Source organism: Psammomys obesus, unplaced genomic scaffold, assembly GCF_907164565.1.
Source record: "Psammomys obesus unplaced genomic scaffold, mPsaObe1.curated_primary_1811, whole genome shotgun sequence".
Lineage (NCBI taxonomy): Eukaryota > Metazoa > Chordata > Mammalia > Rodentia > Muridae > Psammomys > Psammomys obesus.
Window position 1 is genome coordinate 4,026,042 of NW_026596040.1, and position 20,817 is coordinate 4,046,858.

The 20,817-nt window shown below is 42.6% G+C and overlaps 1 protein-coding gene across 1 annotated transcript; it reads right to left on the minus strand.

Annotated features, from left to right (window-relative positions):
- Window positions 1-694: 694 nt before the first annotated feature.
- Window positions 695-14,472, minus strand: Grxcr2 (glutaredoxin and cysteine rich domain containing 2). Its single transcript, XM_055622957.1, has 3 exons — window positions 14,095-14,472; window positions 7,763-7,990; window positions 695-1,098 (listed from the first exon to the last, which is right to left on the minus strand). The coding sequence occupies exons 1-3, from the start codon at window positions 14,470-14,472 to the stop codon at window positions 916-918; spliced, it is 789 nt and encodes a 262-aa protein (XP_055478932.1). The 3' UTR covers window positions 695-915.
- Window positions 14,473-20,817: the final 6,345 nt, after the last annotated feature.

The window sequence follows — 20,817 nt, forward strand, 5'->3', positions numbered from 1 at the left end:
AGAAACACAATGTCTAATTACCAGCCCTCTTGGTTTTTTCTCTTAGAGAGCTTCTGGAGATCAGCTCGAAACACCTGCTGTCCTTTCTAAAGAGGCTGGATCTCAGTCTTAAAATAGACCTGTGTATCTGGTAATTTACTGCAGAGCTGGCAGAAGTCTTATCACAGATACGTGCTTGAGCCACAAATTTATCATAAATAGATTTGGTGTGGCTTATAACCTCGCCAGTTAGAGGCACACAGAAGCATTCTATCTCATCCTCGCCTGAGTGGGAGTGCAGCTCCCTACCTTCCTAGTGAGTGCCAGAGCATGCCACACAGGAGCAGCTACAGAAGGGCCTCCTCAGCCCACCTGTCTCTGAAACGAGCATCCTATTTTGCTTGCAAAGGCCTGCCAGGGCCTCCAGTGTTGGCTGTCCCTTCCCTCTTCTGCTTCATTAGAAATTCTATTTGACCAATGACAATTTCAGATGTGTTATAAGCAACAGGAATTTGGCTCATTGGAAATCCACTTCTTTATTCCTTTCTCACCACATAATTTTGCAAAATAACTCCCAGCCCGGAAAATGACTTCAACCTGCCGCCTGAAGAGTACATTTATTTATTTGTTCACTGGTGCAGGGGGGAAAACTGAGCTAAATCAAATGAGATACATGCACATGTTCTTGGAAAGATCGTTTTAGGGCCAGTTTCAAAGCAGCTTCCAATTCAAAAATGCCCCTGTTACTCAGACCCATGCAGAGATGTTACCAGCTTCAAAAACGTCATCAAATAATTTGAGATTTGCTAGCGATAGGAGTGATTGCAGCTGCAGCAGGCTTCCTTTCTGAGAGAGGCAGGAAGAAGAGGGGTAGCTTATTAGGAGTAACGTGTGAGAGCGTGCAATGAAGGCAGATGTGAAAACCAGAGCTACGAGCTATGGGTTGCAAATCTGGCAAGGTTGCAGGCCATTCTCGTTGCAGGCCGGACACCTGAGGGCTCGATAGGACTCCTTGAATCTGTTAGCCAGCATCGAGAACTTGCTGCCATGGCACAGAGAACAGGTGGTGATGCCAGACCCCTGGCAGTGGAGACAATTGTCCTCAGGGACCAACCCATCCTGCAAGAGACAAGTCGGGCTTCAGTTAGACCAGTGCTTCAAGCCCACCGTTCTCACGGAGATCAAAACATTACTAGGTCTTGGCAAAGATGGAAGCAGAATTGGAGACAATGCTTCCCACCAATGTTAATGAGGGAAATGGCCAGGACGCAGAATAACTTTTTTTTCAGAGGGGATTTCTTAGATGAATGTCATGAGCACAACATCTGCCACCACACCTGTCATTCTGTAACTTTCTGCCCTTGACCACCCTTGCGACCCATCTGACATAAGCTCCATTAAAGGCAAGGGCATGACTTTTGCCCCCGCCAAGTAGAGTAACAAACCTTTGTGACAAACTTCAGCAGACCTCGAGGAAAGCAGGTGCTTCCTTCCCTAAGGGATTCCTGTGTCTCACATGGCACCCCCACAGCTGTCCAGGGCATCCTATCACCCAGTGCAGTTGGAGGATGTCATATTGAGAAATTGACTGGAAATGTCAAATGCACAGCCTGGAAGAAGAGGAGGCAAATTCTGATCCATTGGAGCTTAACACCAAAATCCATGTTCCCTGACTCTTCACATAGCCCCTCATTGTAGCTGTCCAATATCAGGTGCTCAAGAAGGGATGTTCTCTGCAGCTGGCAGTCTGGGTGAGTGAATGAATTAGCTCTGAGTTCTTGTAATATTTTATTCTCTTTGAGAACTGAGTAGGGCCCAATGATTAAAAGCCCTGGTCTCTGATGGACAAGGTAAAGGCTCATGAAGTCTCACTGGCAGCTGATGGCTGCTGTGGAAGGGAGCTGGTTTGGACCTTGAATGGCTGCCTGTCTTCCAGTAGATGCTCATACAGCCATGCGCTTCCAGTAGATAGCACTAAGCCAACTCGGTGTTTTTTCTTTAAGATAGAAAGCTCGAGAAGCAGGGAGGGGATTTAGGGTGGGTATGGGATTAGGGGGTAGGGAATGGGGGGTGGATTAGATCAAAACCCTTTATGTATGGCTAGGAGAAGTAGTCCAGCCATACATGAATGTCATGGCTTTAATGCCAGCAGTTGGGGGAGGGGGGCAAAGGCAGGCAGGGTTCAAGGCCAGCATATTCTACATAGTGTAGTCTACATAGTGTGTTCCAGGCCAGCCAAAGCTGCATAGTGAGACCTTTTCTCAAAAGAAAAAAAAATGATATATGTGTATAAAATTCTCAATTAAAAAAACCTCTCTGGGCTGTGGGATCAATAGACTAGAATGGAGGCTGGTGTTTGGAGGGCAGCTCAACCGGGATGCTCTCTTTAGCCTCTCATGTTCTCTCTACCTATGAAGGACTGGCAACGCCTACCCTCTGAGGTTCGGAATATTAAGTGAGGCATCGCGCATAGCCTCAGCTCCCCATAAAAGCCAGTTTCCTTCTCAGCTTAATCTCCCGTTTCCAAAAAATAACCCCTGACCATGACTTGAGACAATGCGTCTGAGAGGTCTCAGAGAAATCAGCAATTTGACACTTTATAAACTGAATCTTCCAAGGAGTAGGCTGCAAAGCAGATTGATGCCTGCTGAACTTCCTAATGAGCCCACCCAGTTGAGCTTCTAAACATCCTTTTACACCCAGGTTCTTCCACACCCACATTCCCACAGGTGCCCACCAACCCTGGCACAAATTCACCCGTTCTTGGGAGATGTTCTTTCCAGTCAAGCCAATCCAACTGAATTGCCTATCATCCTGACCATCTCAGGAGAAAAACAAAAACAAAACAATCAAACAAACAAGAAACCTTGGAAAACCCTTTTAACAAACACTTGCCTTCCTGCCAAAACCTCATGAGAAAGCAAGCATAATCTTAGCTGATCTAAAAAGAAAGTATTTTAGCAGAGCACCGGGCTCTTATCCTGAGTCTTGTCAACACAGCCCTGCCAACTCCTACCTGTCTCCAGGTGTCAGCTCTTCAGTTCCTTCCTGATAGGCCCACCCACCCACTTTTCCCTTTCAAGAGTCCCACCCATGGCTGCCCCCAGCCAGAAAGTCTCTGGCTCCACAGAGGTTTCCTGACTCTCTGACCGGAAGCTTCCCAGCTAGTTCACCATCACTTCCAGACACCCAGAGCCACGTTTAGAGCAGTGCCTGGTGCAGCATTCCCTGTTCCCCTGTTGGCCTTCCAATAAGCAAACGTAACCATGTGTGGGGAACCTTCTTTTTTCTTTTATGGCTCCGAGGTTAAGAGCACTGGCTGCCCTTCTAGAGTTCCTGAGATCAATTCCCAGCAACCACACGGTGGCTCAACAACAATCTAGAATGAGATCTGGTGCCCTCTTCTGGCCTGCAGGTGTACAGGCAGGCAGAAAACTGTATAGATAATAAATAAATCTTGAAAAAAAAAAAAAAAAGAAAGAAAGAACGAAAATAGATTCTTATCTCATGTAATATGCCCTGATTAGAGTTCCCCGACCCTTTACTCCTCCTAGCTTCTCGCCACCCTCCTCCCTTCTGGATTCATTCCTTTCTCTCTCTCTCACCAGAAAAGAAGAGTCCTTCTAGGAGAAAACAACCAAACATGACAAAACAAAATAGAATAAGATTAAAACAAAAACCATTATCCAGGAGTGGTGGTGTGTGCCTTTAATCCCAGCACTCAGGGAGTCAGAGGCAAGCAGATTGTTGTGAGTTTAAGGCCAGCCTGGTCTACAAAGTAAGTCCAGGACATCCAAGACTACACAGAGAAACCCTGTCTCAAAAAGCCAACACACACAAACAAACAAAAACCTAAAAAAAAAAAATCACATTGAGGTTGGACAAGGCAAACCAACAGACCGAAGACTCCCAAGTACAGGCAAAAGAATCAGAGGAACAAACCCTTTTCTTAAAGGGTTTCTTAAAGAATTTCTTAAAATTCTTCTCAAAAAGGCTAGAGAGATGGCTCAGTGGTAAAGAGCACTGACTATTCTTTTAGAAGGGTCCAGGTTCAATTTCCAGAGCCCACGTGGCACCTCACAAGTGTCTGCAACTCCAAGATCTGACACCCTTACACAGAGACACATGCAGACAAAACCTAACATAAAAAAAATAAATTATTATAGAAATTTTTCTAAAAAATATATAGCACCAGGAATAAAACATAGGCACATAGCACAGCTTAGGCTCAAACCCCTAGCAAATCCTTTCAATCCATTTCCTACTCACTCTATCACCAAGAAAAGGTGGTCGTGGTCCCTGCAGTCATGCAGGCTTGCACAGCTCTGAACAGTGACCAGCACAAAAGCAGAGTCTGCAGAATCAAGTGGTTATGATCATGACATTGGTACAGGAACCTAAATATGACTGCCTCTAGTGACCTCTGGCAAGTTACTTCAACTCTCTGAGCCTCAGTTTCCCTAGCTGCAGAGTAAGGCTTGTTGGTAATACTCCAAGGGTTCCTCATGGGAATGAAATGAACTGTTGCATAGACAAACACTGAGAATGGTAGCTGACGCTCATGAGCCTTCAAAAATCAATATCTATTACTGTTATTATTATTATTGTTGTTATTGTTATTGTATTATCTTACTTTCTCAAAGAGGAGATCACATGAAGCATTAACGTGTTCAGAGGTTTCCAGTTACAAACCCACCAAGCACAGAACCAGCATTCCCCTTCTTTCACATTCTGCTGAGGCTTGACTTGTTATCCTTCTCCTTTGCTTTAGAGCTGTTAGAGGTTCAAAGTGGCCCAGCTTTTGGCCTTGCCCAACTCTTTTATCGGGCTCTCTATTCCCAGTTTCAGATAGCAAAGCAAAGTGTCTCTTGGTCAGAAGGGCTTCCTTGATGTTCTTTGACCCTTTCTTTTAGAATAAAACTTGTCTGGGCATTTATTGCACAAGGGATTGAACAAACAAATAGTAATTTAAAACAGAGTTTAAAGGACAGACAAGGGAAGTGTAACCTTTCCCGGCAACCTTCTGCCATACAACTCTGCCCCTGATTACAGCACTACAAAAGAAAAGACTTGGATCCCTACAAATTGAATTAAAAGGTAATTGTCACGTGGAGCCCGCAATTCCTTTTTTTTTTTTTTTTTTTCAGGCCTGCAGAGTGAGCTGCACCTTTCTATTTCTTACTCTATTCCTGAGGGAAGGTGCGGGGAAGGAGGGGGATCTTCCAAGTTACAACGCAGCAGAAGAAATAATGGAATGAAAGAATTCTAAAGAGGAATGGTGATGTCCACAGTGTCCAGGCTGGCTGCCTGCTGGCATGCTCAGTTATACATCTTGCAGAAGAGGAGACACAATAGAGGGGTATTTCTTCCAAGCTGACACTTGATTCCAAATTCCATTATGTTTTCCACACACAGTTATACAATATTTGCTGGGCACCAATTGATGCCAGGTTTTTGCATTTTTGTTTTTTTGGACCTGGGAACTGCAGGGTTGCACCCAACATGGACACAACTTCTATGTGTGATCCCCACAACTTCCTTTGTGGGGATCAACTCCTGGTAAGTATGAGCAAACCTTAACCACATGATCACAAAAAGTGAAAGTAAATTTGCAACTGTGAAGAGCTATATAAAGTCCTGATGGGTTTATTCTAAGGATGCTGTCCTCATGAGAACCATCAAGAGCCCTCTGAGGGATGAAACCTCCACTGAAATCCCAAGAGCTAAAAGCAAGAGGATTGAAGACCTTGGGAGTATTGCATGCCAAGGGGAGCTGCTTCCAGCAAGAGAGTGCAAAAACACATATGAGAGATGCATAGATGGGTGGTGGAGGGAGGAGAGGGAGAAAGGGCACAACAAGAAATACCAGACAAAGCCAGAGTGCCTAGCACTAGCCAGGCAACCCAAGGCTTTCTAAAACACCTAAAGAGATTAGGTCTTATCCCAAGCAATGTAACACTGCAGAAAGCTTTGAGGGGTTGGAAGATCTAGGAAGGGAATGACAGAACAGATTCTCATTTATTGCATTGGGTGTGATATCAGCAAAAAGGATGGATATGAACCAAAGTTCAGGAGCCTTTTTCCAGAGTCCAAGAGGCTTGTGTTCTGGTGGAGGGGATGGAGGTGACAGAAACAGAAATTCTTGTTTCAAAAGCATTACATTGGGTTTGAAGTCAGCTCAAAGGGTAGATGTGAAACAAACACTGGGAGCCTGTTAATGAATGGAGTCTACAAGGCTTGTGTTCTTGTAGAGGGAATGGAGCAGGAGAGGAAGAGAGAAGCTAGATTTCAGGAGGTGATGTGGAGACTTGGGCAGCCATGCAAGGCAGAGGAATGAGAATAGAGAAACTTGGATGTTGGCCTAAGGGCATCACTCAATGCTGGCTGGGAGTTCTCTGTTCTCTTTGTCTCAGTTTTTCCAGGGCAGGGACATCACTCAGGTTCCCTAAAGCCCTTCTTCTACTTTTCAGTCTAACTCCTGGGATATTAGAGTGAGTTCCAAAGAAACAAACATTGCTTCCAAGTGACCCTGGGGTGTGATATTCAGTGATGACAGCAACATCTGACTCAATCACTCAATTTTTTTTAACTTTTATTAATTACACTTTATTAACTTTGTATCTTCTCATAAACTCCTCCCTCCTCCCCTCCTAATCCCACCTTCTCTCCCCCTTCTTCACACATGCCTCTCCCCAAGTCCACTGATAGGGGAGGTCTCCCTCTCCTTCCTTCTGATCTTAGTCTATCAGATCTCATCAGGAGTGGCTGCATTGTCATCTTCTGAAACCTGGTAAGGCTGCTCCCCCCTCAGGGGGAGGTGATCAAAGAGCAGGCCAATCAGTTTATGTCAGAGGCAGTTCCTCTTCCCATTACTATGGAACCCACTTGGACACTGAACTGCCATGGGCTACATCTGTGCAGGGGTTCTAGGTTATCTCCATGCATGGTACTTGGTTGGAGTATGAGTCTCTGGAAAGACCCCTGTGTTCAAATTTTCTGGTTCTGTTGCTCTCCTTGTCAATCACTCAATTTTATATTGAGTATATTACAAGAACTTGCAGTTCACAGGTGCCTGTGCTCATGGATTTACAAATGGTACAAGTTTCAACTCAACTAATTTCCAATGGACTCAAGACTTTACAGTATCTTCACTGATAAGTAGCCTAAGACTTGGACAAACAAAAGAGGCACAAGTGAACCTAAAAGAAAAAGGCAGAACTGAGGTTAGGGATGAAGGTCACTTGGTAGAATATTTGCCTGGCATGCAGGAAGCCTGGGTTCAATGCCCAACACCATTTAAACCTGGAGTAGTGGGGTGTGTGTGTGTGTGTGTGTGTGTGTGTGTGTGTGTGTAATCTTAGTACTCTCAAGGAAGAAGCAGGAGGATCAGAAGTTCAAGATCATCCTCAGCTACACTGGGAGTTGGAAGCCAGTCTGAGCTGTACAACCTGTCTCAGAAAAATAAACAAATAGAGCTAATATTCTTCATCTCTAGAACTCGGGGTTTATAAGCCACATCTCACAGTGAAAACAATAAATTCCAAGTCAAATGTGAAAAGTCATCCAAAAAATTTTAAAGTATAAATATGCTAAATATGAAATTATAACTGCTTATACCAACAATATGCCATTACAATTCAATAGACGTTAAAATTCCCTTGCACTTTAACAGATATTGTAAGTGTTATTATTCGAAAATGTTTAGAGAGGTAACACAGGAGCAGAACAGTCTGTAGACCATTGCTGCAGAGCCAGCCTGAGAGGAACAGTGGCCTTGGCGTACCTGTGTGTGCTGATTCTGGAGAAATGTGTGCTCCGTCTCTGGCAGGGGGCTGCCATTCTGCTCCCTGTCTCCATCATTTTCTCCTGTGCTCAACAGACAGTCTTCCTCAGCAATCTCTTCCTTTTGGAGGATTTTCCTCATGAAGTCCCTTTTGTCCATCGGGGTTCGGATGATTTTCAGGTTGTTCGTGTAGATTATTATCTTCCCAAAGTCTATAATAGGTGGAGGCTAGAGAAACAGAGAGTGAGCATCAGCCATCACCAAATGTGTGGTTGTGGAACCTATCCAATGCCCCATTCCAAGAAAGAGGAGAAGAGCTTTGCACCTGTCAAAACTGTGATTCATGCCACTCCAAGGTTTCCTTCCAAGGTTTGCTTACTCCTTCTCAAAGTAGATAGGAATGGAGGAAGGCTGGACCACACAGGGCAAGATCAAAAAGCTCAGAGTCCAGAGCTTCTGTTCCTATACTGTTCCCCAGGACAGCCAGTGCAGGGCTGGGCACATGCAAAGGGACACTTCAGTCTCATGTGAATATTTCTCTAATTTGTCTATAATATAAATAATATTAGCACATACCACTTACAGAACATTATCTGTGTGTCAGGTATCATGCTAAGCATTTTACTGACATTACTTCCCTACCAAACATTCCTATGAAGTAAGTGTATGATTTCCACAATTTACAGGTGAGGAATAAATCTCAGTGGGGTCAAGTACCTCAGTAAGGTGACAGATTGACTCAAGAACCGTAGCTGGGATTCAAACCTAAGATATTTCTTTTTTTCTTTTTCTTTTTTTTTATTTTATACTCATTCATTTTACTTTATGTATATGAGTGTTTTGCCTATACATATGTATGTGCGTCCCATATAGCTTGGTGCCTACAGATGTCAGATGGGACATTGGATCCCCTGGAACTGGAATTATGGATGGTTGTGAGTAGCATGTGGGTGCTGGGAACTGAACCTGGGTCCTCAGCAAGAGCAGCAAGTGCTCTTAACCACTGAGCCATCTCTCTAGCCCCTAAAGCCCAGCCCGTTGTTTTCTTTCTTTCTCTCTCTCTCTCTCTCTCAGAGATGGTCTTCCTGGAACTCACTATGAAAGGCTGGTCTCATAGAGATACACTGCATCTGCTCTCAAGTGCTGGGATTAAACACATGCTCCACCATGCCTAGTCTTAATACCTACACTTCAGTATTCAGAAGCATTCCTTTCTCCTCAAATCTCTCTATACAGATATATAGATATAAATAAATATATATATATATGCTACAACAGACCCATAAATAAATATATGTTGTCATAATCCCATAATATGGAATATTTTATTTCAATATACTTCTAAATGATCATTGTTAATAGCTAACATTTCCTTCTATGTGTTTACCATGTGTTACTTAATGCTTTGCTCATGAAAAAAAAATGGGAATTGCTATAGTGTGTTAAAGAAGCTAGATGAAAGGCAGGGATGTAAGATTGTAGTTCACTGGCAGAGAGCTTGCTTAGCACATGTGAAGCCTTAGGTTCAGAAAGCCCAAGAGGAAGAGGAGGAAAGAGATGCAGGCGAAGGGGGAGGAGGGCACAGAGAAAAGAAGGGGTGGAGATGAGAAAGAGGTGGAAAAGAAGAAAGAGAATGAAGAAGAGAAGAAAGAGGAAGAGGAGGAGGAGAAAGAGCAAGAGAATGAAAAACAACCAAAGGAGTAAATGTTCAGGTACCACCGGACCAGGAACACACAATTCTACCAACGTACACAGCATGGAGGGAACCAGTCTTGGATTCCAGTCCTGTCATCTACTAGTTCCAATTCTCAGAGCAGCCATGTACTCTGATGAACTCCACTTTGGTCATCAGCATGTGTCTTGACACCCAGCTGGTAGGCATTCCCACAGACAAGCTAGTTCCTTAAATGAAAAGTAAGTACTTCCACACTGGTGGTGCACAGATGAGCTGAAACTCTTGGGTCCTGCCATATATCATTCAGTCTCCTATGAGGAGCTTCCAACATTGTCAAGCTCAGTAACATAAGGGTTAATGCCAGCCCAGTGGTGTTGACACACCTTTAATCCCAGACTTAGGAGGCAAAAGCAGGCAAATCTCTGTAAGTTTGAGGCTAGCCTGGTCTACAGAGAGAGTTCCAGGACAAAGCTCTACAGAGAGACCCTCCCCTGCTCCAAAATATGGGTTAATGGTTAAGATACCAAGTTCCACGGGTCCTTCCCCAACTCTTTGCTGGCCTCTGTGCTGGAAATATCCACACAATTGCATACTTTGACTCTAGAAGGGTGATAGTATCTTCTCAGCAGAGAAGACAGAAGAAAGTGTGATTTGCAAAAGCTGCTGAAAATATGCAAATGTCAGCATGGTCACAGCTGTTATTAAACTCTGTTCTTCAGCAGGCTATGCACACTCAAGCCATACAACCAAATACCCCAGCAAGAAAGATTTTTCCTGATTCTAAAACTGGATAGACCCAGTCTGCTTCGATGATTCCACAGTTACACACTCTCATATTTAAAGAATTCAGTAGAAATTTAACATGAGTAAGTCTTTACCATCCGGACGCCTATAAACAAACAGCCATGGGGTTTTCAATGATTACGTAAGCCCCAGGCTTCCTGTCTGGACCTCTTTTCTCCCTCTTCAAGGGATCCTGTGGCAGATTCCATTTCCTACTGTTTTATGCACACTGGACTCCCATTTCACACTCTGGACTATCAGTTTCCGACATTGGAAGATAAGGATGGTGGTACTTTTTGAAGGTTCTATTTCTTCTTCCTGTAATAGCCAAAAGGTTCAGTTACTGGGAAGCTTCCTCACATCTAGAGATCTTTTCTTTGAGTTTCTTCTCTTGAAAACTAAACTCTTAATATGCTCAAAGAAATGAATGATCACCTACTTCAGCTCCCTGCCCCTAAACATCTATCTAAGATCCCAGTCAACATCTAAGGTAGTAAATATTTTTACTGCAAGGATGGAGGGTTCCAGTCACTCTCCATATGTGTTTAGTTTCATCCCTCTTGCCAGCCAGATTCCCACTTGTGTCTGAGCAAACTCTCTGGGTGTAACTGAAGTTCACAAGGTCTGGTTACATCCAGCTGCCCATGAGGAAAATCCACTCTTGTATTATAGAGGGCTGGATGGAGCCAAGAATCCTTCAGCTTCTTGCATACGGTCTAGAAGAGCAGTTTATGTGAGAAAGTATCTGTAAGTATTCTGTTTTCTGTAGCCACATGCCTGGAGACGGTTATTGAGGCACTCCTGAATACAGAGAAGCCTTGTTAGATACTAGAAACTTCATGGGCTTTGGAGTCAGGAAAACCCAATTCAAAATTTGTTGTTGTTGCTGTTCAAGGCACGGTTTCTCTTTGCAGCCCTGGCTGTCCTGGAACTCACTTTGTAGACCAGGCTGGCCTCAGTCTCAGAGATGTACCTGCCTATGTCTCCTGAGTGCTGGGATTAAAGGCATATGCCACCACCACCCAGCTCCAATTCAAATTTTATTCAAATGTTATTTGACAGTTATGTTAGATGGACACATTATTTTATCCCAGTAATCTGTTTTTCCAATTTAAAGAATTCTTTATCATTTTCAAAATATTGTCATTACGAGATTATTTAATACATACAAATCGGGTGTTCAGTAATTGTTACCTTCTTTCCTTTTCCTGTCCGCAACTTCATGAACACTACACATTTTAGTGAGTTTTGATTCCTTAACTTTTTTTAAAATCTATCACCACATTTTATACACGTCACATAAAATAAAATAAAATAAAATAAAATAAAATAAAATAAAATACTCAGCATTTCCTCAAGGACTTTTTCATCACTGCAGCAGTAGGTATCATTTGTTAATCACATACAGCGTATGAGCCATTTTGCAGGCATTGTCTGTTTAATCATCTGAATGGCCCTCTTCTGAAGACTCATGTTATTCTAAGGCCAAGATGGTGACACTGGGGCTCAACAAAGTCCGCACTTTGTACAAACTCCCACAGGAAGTGGGTAGAAGTAGACTTTGACAGACATCAGAACCCATGTTCTGTTTTGTTATTACGATTAGGGTAAAATAAATACAGCATACAATTTACTATTTTAACCATTTATAAGTGTAGAGTTCCCTGGTATTCAAATTGTTCTATGACATTTCTCTCCAGAACTTTATCCTCCCCAAACTGAGATACCAGATCCATGAACAGTAACATCTTCTCTACCCCTAGCCTGACAAACACCATCTACTTTTTGTCTCTGTTAATTTGAAAGCAGTCCAAGTACATCATGTAGCTGCAATGGTGCAGGTCTGCCTGCTTCTGCAGGGCTTATTTCATTTAGCCTAATGTGTTCAAGCTTCATCTATGTTAAAGTATGTCAAAATTTCGTAAGTTGTTCTAATATCCCATTATGTGTATGTACCGCTTCCTGTGTAGCCATTCATCAACTGATGAACATTGACGTTGCTTCCACCTCTAATTTGTTGTGAATTTCTGTGAACAGTGGTATACGAATATCTGTTTGCATTCCAAACCCTTAGGTGAATCACTGCACTCAACTGCAACTCATCACTCTATCACAGGCAGCATTTATGGGGGGCGGAGGGTAAATTTACAGCTCCATCTGCTGTTGGGGAGTCATGAAGCACCAGCTTTTGCTTTCTTATTTTGCATGAATACCATACTGAACTGTTTTACTAGGCATGCTGCACAAGTCCATCCTGGTCCCTGTTACACTCAGACCTTGGCAACATGAGGACGCAGCATTTGATAAGACAACAGAGAAGACAAGGTATAATGAGACCAAAAAGGACTCCAACCTTCAACATGGCCTCTGGAATACTGTGTTTTAATCAAATCATTCTTACGTGCCAAAGTTGGCGAATGACTGATGAAGTAGCTTAAATTATCTATCATGGCTTATATAAACTAAGCCTTTGTTGATTCAAAACTTCCAAATAAGATACAGTTACAAAGAACTATCATTGTAAGCACAAAACATAGCTAAGTACCTAAGACCCAAATAATTGGCAAATACCACCACCATCATCATTGCCATCATTGCTATGTAATGATTTTGTTTGTTAAATAGAAACACGTCATAGAGATTAAAGTATGGAAAACCAGAGAATACAGATTCCTAGTTTGAGCCGGCACCTTAGGTCCTTATAATGGTGTGTGGGTCCTTTATCAACTTGGCACATAATTTTCCTCTTTCACGAAATTGAAATGATCACACCTTGCCTTTTTTCTTGAGAATATGGTAAAGAAAAAAAAAACATGATAGACATAGAAGAAAATCTGTAACAGCACTTTGTAACAGTTTATTTAAGGCACTCCAACCTCTAATACAAAAATGAAATCTAGTATTGGTTTTGGTAACTGTGGCTATGCCTACAATTATCTTTTTGCCAGTATTACCAAATCCAAAACATTTGTTGCCATACCTACATTCTTAGGAAAATAACAGTAAAAATGATTTAAAATAATTATCTGAATAAAAGCCTTCAAACGCTAAAACATAGCATGGTATAGTAACCAGTAATAACTTGGATGTCTTACATAATCACATGTACTCTTAAAAAAAAAACAGCATTCATACTTCCACCACCATGAGCACACAGCCACCTCCTAAGAGTCTGGAAATCACTGAGTGTTTTGATTATCCACGATACCAGGGAAGCTAAGGAAACCTGTAGGAACAGCTTGCATCATCAAACTATCAGTTCACACTTCTTCCATAAGAAACACGTCTTCTGTTTGACTTGCTTTTTCTCCACTTCTTCCCAGGACCCTAGCTCCACAGCGCTCGTATTAATGAGCGCTGGGAAGGCAAAACTAAATAAATATACCAACAATTTAAAAAAGCAGGCAGTGGGAAGGTGATAAGGAGAGGGAAAAAAAAATGAGACATGGATAAAGTACAGCCGAGTAATTGGCTGGAGCAAAATAGGTACCTTCAAATATTCAATTCTTTCAGGAAACGAAATGACCTACTGCTGCATAATGCTATAAAGCGACAGCCAAGCAACCCGAAAACCATTGCACCGCTATTTAATTTACACGCTGAGGAAACTCAGCCAAAGACCCAATTACAGTGTATTACCCTGGATGGAATTTGAACGCTGCTTATACTCTTCGTGCTTTCCAATGAGCAGTCAACCCGCGTGTTATTTTTGTCCAAGAAATATTATTCTAATAACAGCTCCCCACTCGATGCCCCTAAAGCTCTGGCCAGTAGCGGGGTGTGAGCGAGATGCGTGTCTCAGGTACTCTGGCATTTCTCTAGACATATTTCAAGGAGCCTACCCTAGAAGGCCATAACCTCACCCAATACCAACCTTACGGTCATTCGCCTTGTAGTCATTGAACAGAGGCTGGCTGCCGGCCAGAGTGTAGGCACTGCCGTCTCTAAACACGCTGATCCTCTGAGCAGTCAGCTTGGGGGAGTACAGCTGAGGCTTGGGGGAGTACAGCTGAGGCTTGGGGGAGTACAGTTCGGGCTTGGGGGCTTCCCCAGAGCCGTAAACGCCGTCCATTGGTTCCAGGGCCTCCTGGAGAAAACTGTGAGGGTACTCCTCTTTGGGTGACTCTAATTCCTGCCCATCCTCAAAAACCTGCTTCAACACTCGACCGCTGTAGGAAGAGGAGATTTTAAATCGTACTTTTCGGGGTTTGTCGTCGCTTTTCTGATTCAGTTTCTTTTCAGGGTCCTCCATCAGCAGAAAGTTCACGCTGTGGTTTGCAGGCTTCCAAGTAGCCAGTGGAACCAGGCTCTGAGAAAAGGGCATTTTATTTTCTCTCCTCCTGCATATGATTAATTCAAGGAGGCTCTGGAAAATGCTCAATTACAGCAACTGACACCCACACATTAAATATTGATAGACCTCATGAAAAGGCAGGTGATTGTGGCTCTGTGGAGTAGATGGGACAGAGGACAAGTTGAGTTCTCTTCCTGGTCTCCCGCATACTCCTAACTTCCCCCTAACTCTGGCTTTTCTTACTCTGGGGGCAAAACGTTTATGACAAGATCGAGTACCAACTCTGTAAAGATGGGACACTTAATCAGTTAGTAATTGCCTTGTCATTGTTAACGAAAACAACTATAGCCTAGTGAGGAGATTCGAATACATGTCCACGCGACTCCAACACCACGTCTGGCCCACCAGTTTTTCAAACAGTATTTCATAGGGCTCTGAATACAAAAGTTTCTTGGGACTTCTTAGAGTAGGAGGACAACGGCTCCAGGAGCTGAGTCTTCTACCAAAGTAACTACTTAAGAGCCCTTGCGGCTCTCCCAGAGAACCCAGCTTTGATTCCCAGCCCCCACACAGTACCAGACAACCATCCGTGGGTCCATTTCCAAGGCTTCATCATCTTCTGCTGCAGGCAAAATCCTCAAACAAATACAAGAAAAGTAAATGAAATCTTCCCTCGCAGCCAGCACTAGCCCCTGCAGTCTAGTGGACTCAGTCAATTACCATCTCTGGGACAGTTAAGGAGATGACTATCAAAGAAGCCTGAGATGCGGGCCCCATGGACAGTCCTACAATCCTAACACATTCTACAGACCTAACACGTGTGAACTGACCACCTCATGCTTAGGGGTCAACATGTCCACCGATGGGTCTTCCTCCCTGCTTTCACTAGTGGCATAATTTACTTACTTGGCCAACCTGAGCTCGCACACTCCTCAGTCTGGATTCTATCACTAGAACTCTCCCCCCCCCTAATTCTTATTGCATGCACATAGATGCAATGTATGTGACCACATATTGCTGCTTGTATTATGTTTTCAGGGCTGACCATTGGGCACTAAACAACCAATTGGTGTGCTCTTGCCTGGAGAGGACCGACCGCCTCTGTTGTTCCCAGCTTTCCTCAGTTACCTATAGTCCTTTGTGTAGTGTTGAGGGCTCATCTTCTGCTTTTCTCTGTTGTGTTTGGTGTGTTCATTGCTGTCATCCTTGTGCAGATCACACTTGGGGGTGAGACTTCATGGGTGTAGCTTCTAAGAGACACAATCTCACAGCAAACTCCCTGATCCTCTGGCTCTGACAATTTTCTACCTCCTCTTCCTCAATATTTTCTGGGTCTTAAGCATATTTTGTATTTGTATCCGTTGGGACTAGGCTCCAAAGCTGTGTCCCTATTGGTTGTGGCTTTCTGTAATGGTGTCGGGCTGTTGCAAAGAGGCGTTTCCTTGATGAGAGGTGAAGATCTCACTATCGGTGGGTATAAGGACAAATGTCTGTAAATCGTTGTTATGGATTATGCTGGTTTAGTAAGTTAGTTGTTGTAGATTCTCCTCCAATAACAAGTAATCACCAGCACCAAGTATTTAGCAAGGTTTCTGGTATGGACATGCTTTCCCTCTTGTTGAGCAAGTCTTAAGTCCAATTAGAAAACTGTTGGTTACTTACAAGGTATTTGTGCCTTTGCTGCATCCTTAGGGTTATTATACCATGGTGCTTGTTGGTGTGGTTCATACTCATCATAGCTGGGGAGTACTGGGTAGGGTGGTTGTTTCCTCCTTCACAAGCTTGCATGGAGCATTCTGGTACCATGAACTCTAGTCCACAGGGAGAGTATTTTCATGTCAGCTCCAGCTCAGGGGCTTCTGGGCCTATTTCTGAAGTGCATGGTGTCTTCAGCAATAGAGACCCTTTTTCCACTTCTGGAGGTAACCAAGGACAACAGTGACTGGCTATATATTTTGGGAGTGTCTGGGGCAGTCTTGATCAACAACTCAAGAGAGCTTCTCGTGTCTGGTTTGGAGTTTTTGTGAAGTGATTACTCACTGTTCTTTCCTAGGTTTTTCAAAGTTTCAGCTGCCTCCTAATCACTTTCAACCCAACGCCCTCCCATTGCTTGCATTAGTACCATTAATATGGGAGTAGTGCCCCTCATCCCCAACAGTCTGCAAATGCCAGTTGTGGGTCATAGATATTTCCAGAGTTGCACTGCAAAACAAGTTCTAATGTCCGTATGTGACAGAATTCATCAGACTCTAGCCTTGGCTTCCTTCTTTCACATCCTCAGCCCCTATTACACTTCCTAGTACTGTCTGAAATTTGGTGTTAAGGGCACACACAAAAGGTCATTCATCCCCCAAACCCCGAGCTCTGTCTCATATTCATTATTGTTTCCAGGTTTGTAGATTTCTTCATGTTGCATACTGCTTTTGGAAGCCTCTCCACTGGCTGAGTAAGTCTGCCATGGAATGTGGACCTACTCCTGATGAACTTCTTGTGTTTCCTTCCTTATAGCTGTGAACATGTGAGAGTCACAAGGTGTGTGTGCCAGCTTTCTGTCCCCAATGTTTGGTAAAGTACCCAGTATATACTAGAACTCAGTTAATAACTATTGAACCGTTGAATGACTTCTGATAAGAGAATCCAAAGAAAGGAAACTTTCTGCTGTGTTGTGTTGTGTTGTGTTGTGTTGTGCTGTGTTGTGTTGGTTTGGGTTTTTTTTGAGACAGGGTTTTTCTGTTTGGCCTTGGCTGTCCTGGACTCACTTTGTAGACCACACTGGCCTCGAACTCACAGCCATCTGCCTGCCTCTGCCAAGTGCCAAGTGCTGGGCTTATAGGTGTGCACCAGGAAAGAAGCTTTCTTATATCATGTATTCTATATAGACCAGCTAACATGTAAGACAAGAGTATTAGGAAAAACATGTGCCTTCTACAGGGAAGTATCTCAGTCCTGTGTGCATCATCATCATCATCATCATCATTATTATTATTATTATTATTATTATTATTTTGCATCATATTGAGCATAGTGCTTGACAGAAAAAAGCTTAAGAGTGGAAAGGTAAATAAATAAATAATAAATAAATAAATAAATAAATAAATAAATAAATAAATAGGAATTTTAAAAAAAGAGTGGATTCCATTCCTTTACAACATAGAAGCCATGTTGGAATGACTCAGTCCAGAGCAGCAAAGCTGTGGTGTGTAACGGTAGCTGTCCGTACGGCAATGGACAGGAAGTAAACACTTGCCAGAACGAGAGACCTTATTCTGGTGATAGTGACTTACTTCCACCAGCCATGCCTCACCTCTTAAAGGTTCTACCAGCCTTCCAAAACAGCACCTCTAGCCAGAGAACAAGATTGCTGCATGAACTGGGGAGGAGAACAGAACTAGAGTAAAAGAGGGGGAAGGGGAAAGGAGGGGAGAGAGAGAGATTCTGCTCTTCCTAGAGGACATATTTCTCTCACTTGGATGCAAAGCTAGCCCAGATGAACAATAACCAATTTCAGGAGGCTAGAATCTTGATTTCTCATCTTCTGGGAAAGCCTGATGGGGCCCAAGTTTACACCAGCCCTGTTCATGTCCTCCAGTTTATAGAAAGCTATCATTACTCCCACGTACATCATATTCCGGAGGCCTCTTACTAGAGGACTCCTTTCTTCTTTCTGCATTTGTGAATGGCCAGTAGCCTGTCTCATCAGGCCGCCCCAGTGAGCTGACTTCTCCAGCTGTCACAATCAAACAGGTCCCTATAATGGCCAACACTTCCTAGGCAGCCTCGTGGACTTTCAGTGAGTCACAGCAAAGGTGTAGAAAGTTTGGAAACAAGCAAACTTCCTTGACAAATTTTAGAAGCTTGTGTTTTCAAAATGGTTGCAACTCATACACTTCTGGAAGAATAAACTGAAGAGTTGAAAGCAATCTTGGCAGCATTATCGAAAACCTTAAAAATGTTCATACCCTTGAGTCTTACTAAGAAAGAAAATAACTGGCTGTATCAGAAGAAATCATGTCAAAATGCTAACATCAGCCTCCAGGCAGAAGATGCTGAACACTTTTTTCTTCCCCAGTTTTATTATATTTTACATGCCAATGATAAACTCACCTTACTGTGATAATCAAGCAGAAAATAAATTCTAAAAATCCATTCCTTTCAGCCCAATAATTTCTCCTGAGGAAATAATTTTCAAAGGAGAGAAATATTTATCTGGATAAAGATAGTCTCCATAACATTACTTATACTTAAAAAAAAAAAATCCTTAAATTTCCAACAGTAAGAATTCAGCAATATAAAAGACCATGCAGTTATTTTTCAAAAGATGTACAAAAAGTTTGAAATAAACTGGGAAATGTTTTTGTTACAAATTAATTTGAAAATATGACTAAATTTTATGTTTTGTAATGTAAAACTCACCATAGAAAGCTATAGAAAAAAAGAGAGTTGATACATTAACATGATAGTAGTTCTTCCTAAAAGGCAAATCCACAGTGATTTTTTTTTTCTCCTCTTTTGAAACTCTAGTGCATGTTTCTAAAATTATGGGGCTAAATAAGTAATCATTTAATATTAGAAATGATTCACATTTTAAAAATACAGGTGAATATGCGCAATTGGCTGAAGAAGACAGAGTCATCAATAGTCAACATTCTGCCATTTTTCTTCTGCTTGAATTCAAACTAGACAGAGAGCTCAAACCCCCGTCATCCTAAACAGGGATTCTGTATGTGTTCACCTGGGAACAGAATACAAAGAAGAGTAAGTTCACACAGCTAGGGAGAGGGCTCAGGAGGTGAAATGCTCACTCTGCAAGCATGAAAACTGAGTTCAGTGCCTGTAACCTTAGAAAAGCCTGGTGTCCTGGTACTCACTTGAATTCCCAGTACTGGGGAGGCAGGGGTAGGAAGATCCCTGCAGCTCTCTGTCCAGCCAGACCAACCTACTTAGTAGACTCCAGGCCAGTGAGAGACTCTGACTCAAAGAACAAAATAGATGGTGTCCTTAGGAAGGACATCCAAGCTTGGTCTTTGGCTTCCACACAGATGAGCACACACACACACACACACACACACACACACACACACACGAGAGAGTGAGAGAGAGAGAGAGAGAGAGAGAGAGAGAATAAGCCCACCTCTAAGACAGTTTAGACCAAAGTCCTTCGCATGTGTAAGCCTAGCTCTTGGTTTACAAAAATGACAGGGCATAGAAGAACTTGTTAAATGACCCAAGAAGAAACAGCATATAAAACAAAGCCACTCTGTGGGACACCTATAAAACACTAATCTTATCTAAGCACCGTTAGATCAGGTAAACATAAGAGGTGGGAAAATCACAGTCCAGCTTTACAAAGAATAAACTGCTATAACTAAAAGGCAACACATGAGCTCTGGCTGCTTTCTCAGGAAATCTGACTGTGGAGTTGGTACCAGGTGCAACTACAGAATTATTGTCAATGTTCTTAGGCAAGAGAGTGTTGTGTGATCACGTGGGACAATGTCCTTTATGTAAGAGATACATGCTTAAATATTTAAGGTGATGTGCTGTGATGTCTGCAACTTAATATGGAAAAGCTAGCCCTGCAATACACGTGCATGCATTCTTAACTATATTTGCATACAGGATTCAAAAACAGATAAATGTTGACATTTCCAGGTGCCTGATTATTATGCTATTGCTCCAGATTTTTACACTTGAAATTTATTTAGTAAAAATTAGGCAGAAATTATGCTATCAACAAAAAGAAGTCACAGGTAGCTAGGTTCACTTCTGTACACTTTGATTTAGACCCAAATTCTTTCAGCAACAGTATCTTTATCCCATCCTGTCTGATGTCACTTACTGAGCCTTCCTGAGCCTTGTTCTATGTGTACTTGGGGATTTGGGAGATTATATCAGATATGTGTCTTGGTGAAAGAAATGTACAATTATTGCAAATTGAGTCTGAACATCATTCTTTAGTGATCTTTCTATATCTCTTTCTAATCAGGATGGGGCTTATAAATTAATGATGTCCTTTTAATCTGCTCATGAGCTACTAATCTCTCTCTCTCTCTCTCTCTCTCTCTCTCTCTGAGTGTGTGTGTGTGTGTGTATGTGTGTAAGCAACAGTCTTCAGTTCCTTTTGAAATATTGTTATGGCAGAAGGTTATTATAGTTGCTGCTCATTTGGAGAGAGCTCTAAGAGTTTGTGAGACTTTACAAAATACACAAAATACACAAAGAACAAAATCTAAGCCACTTCAGGTAGAAAGACCAGAGCAATCCTTCAAGAGATGGTCTGAGCCCCCCCCCCCCCCCCCCCCC

Coding starts and splice junctions, on each gene's coding strand:
- Grxcr2 (XM_055622957.1), bottom strand. CDS start 14,472: ATGGAGGACCCTGAAAAGAAACTGAATCAGAAAAGCGACGACAAACCC. Junction 7,991..14,094: donor ACAAGGCGAATGACCGTAAG/GTTGGTATTGGG, acceptor CTGTTTCTCTAG/CCTCCACCTATTATAGACTT. Junction 1,099..7,762: donor TCCAGAATCAGCACACACAG/GTACGCCAAGGC, acceptor TGTCTCTTGCAG/GATGGGTTGGTCCCTGAGGA.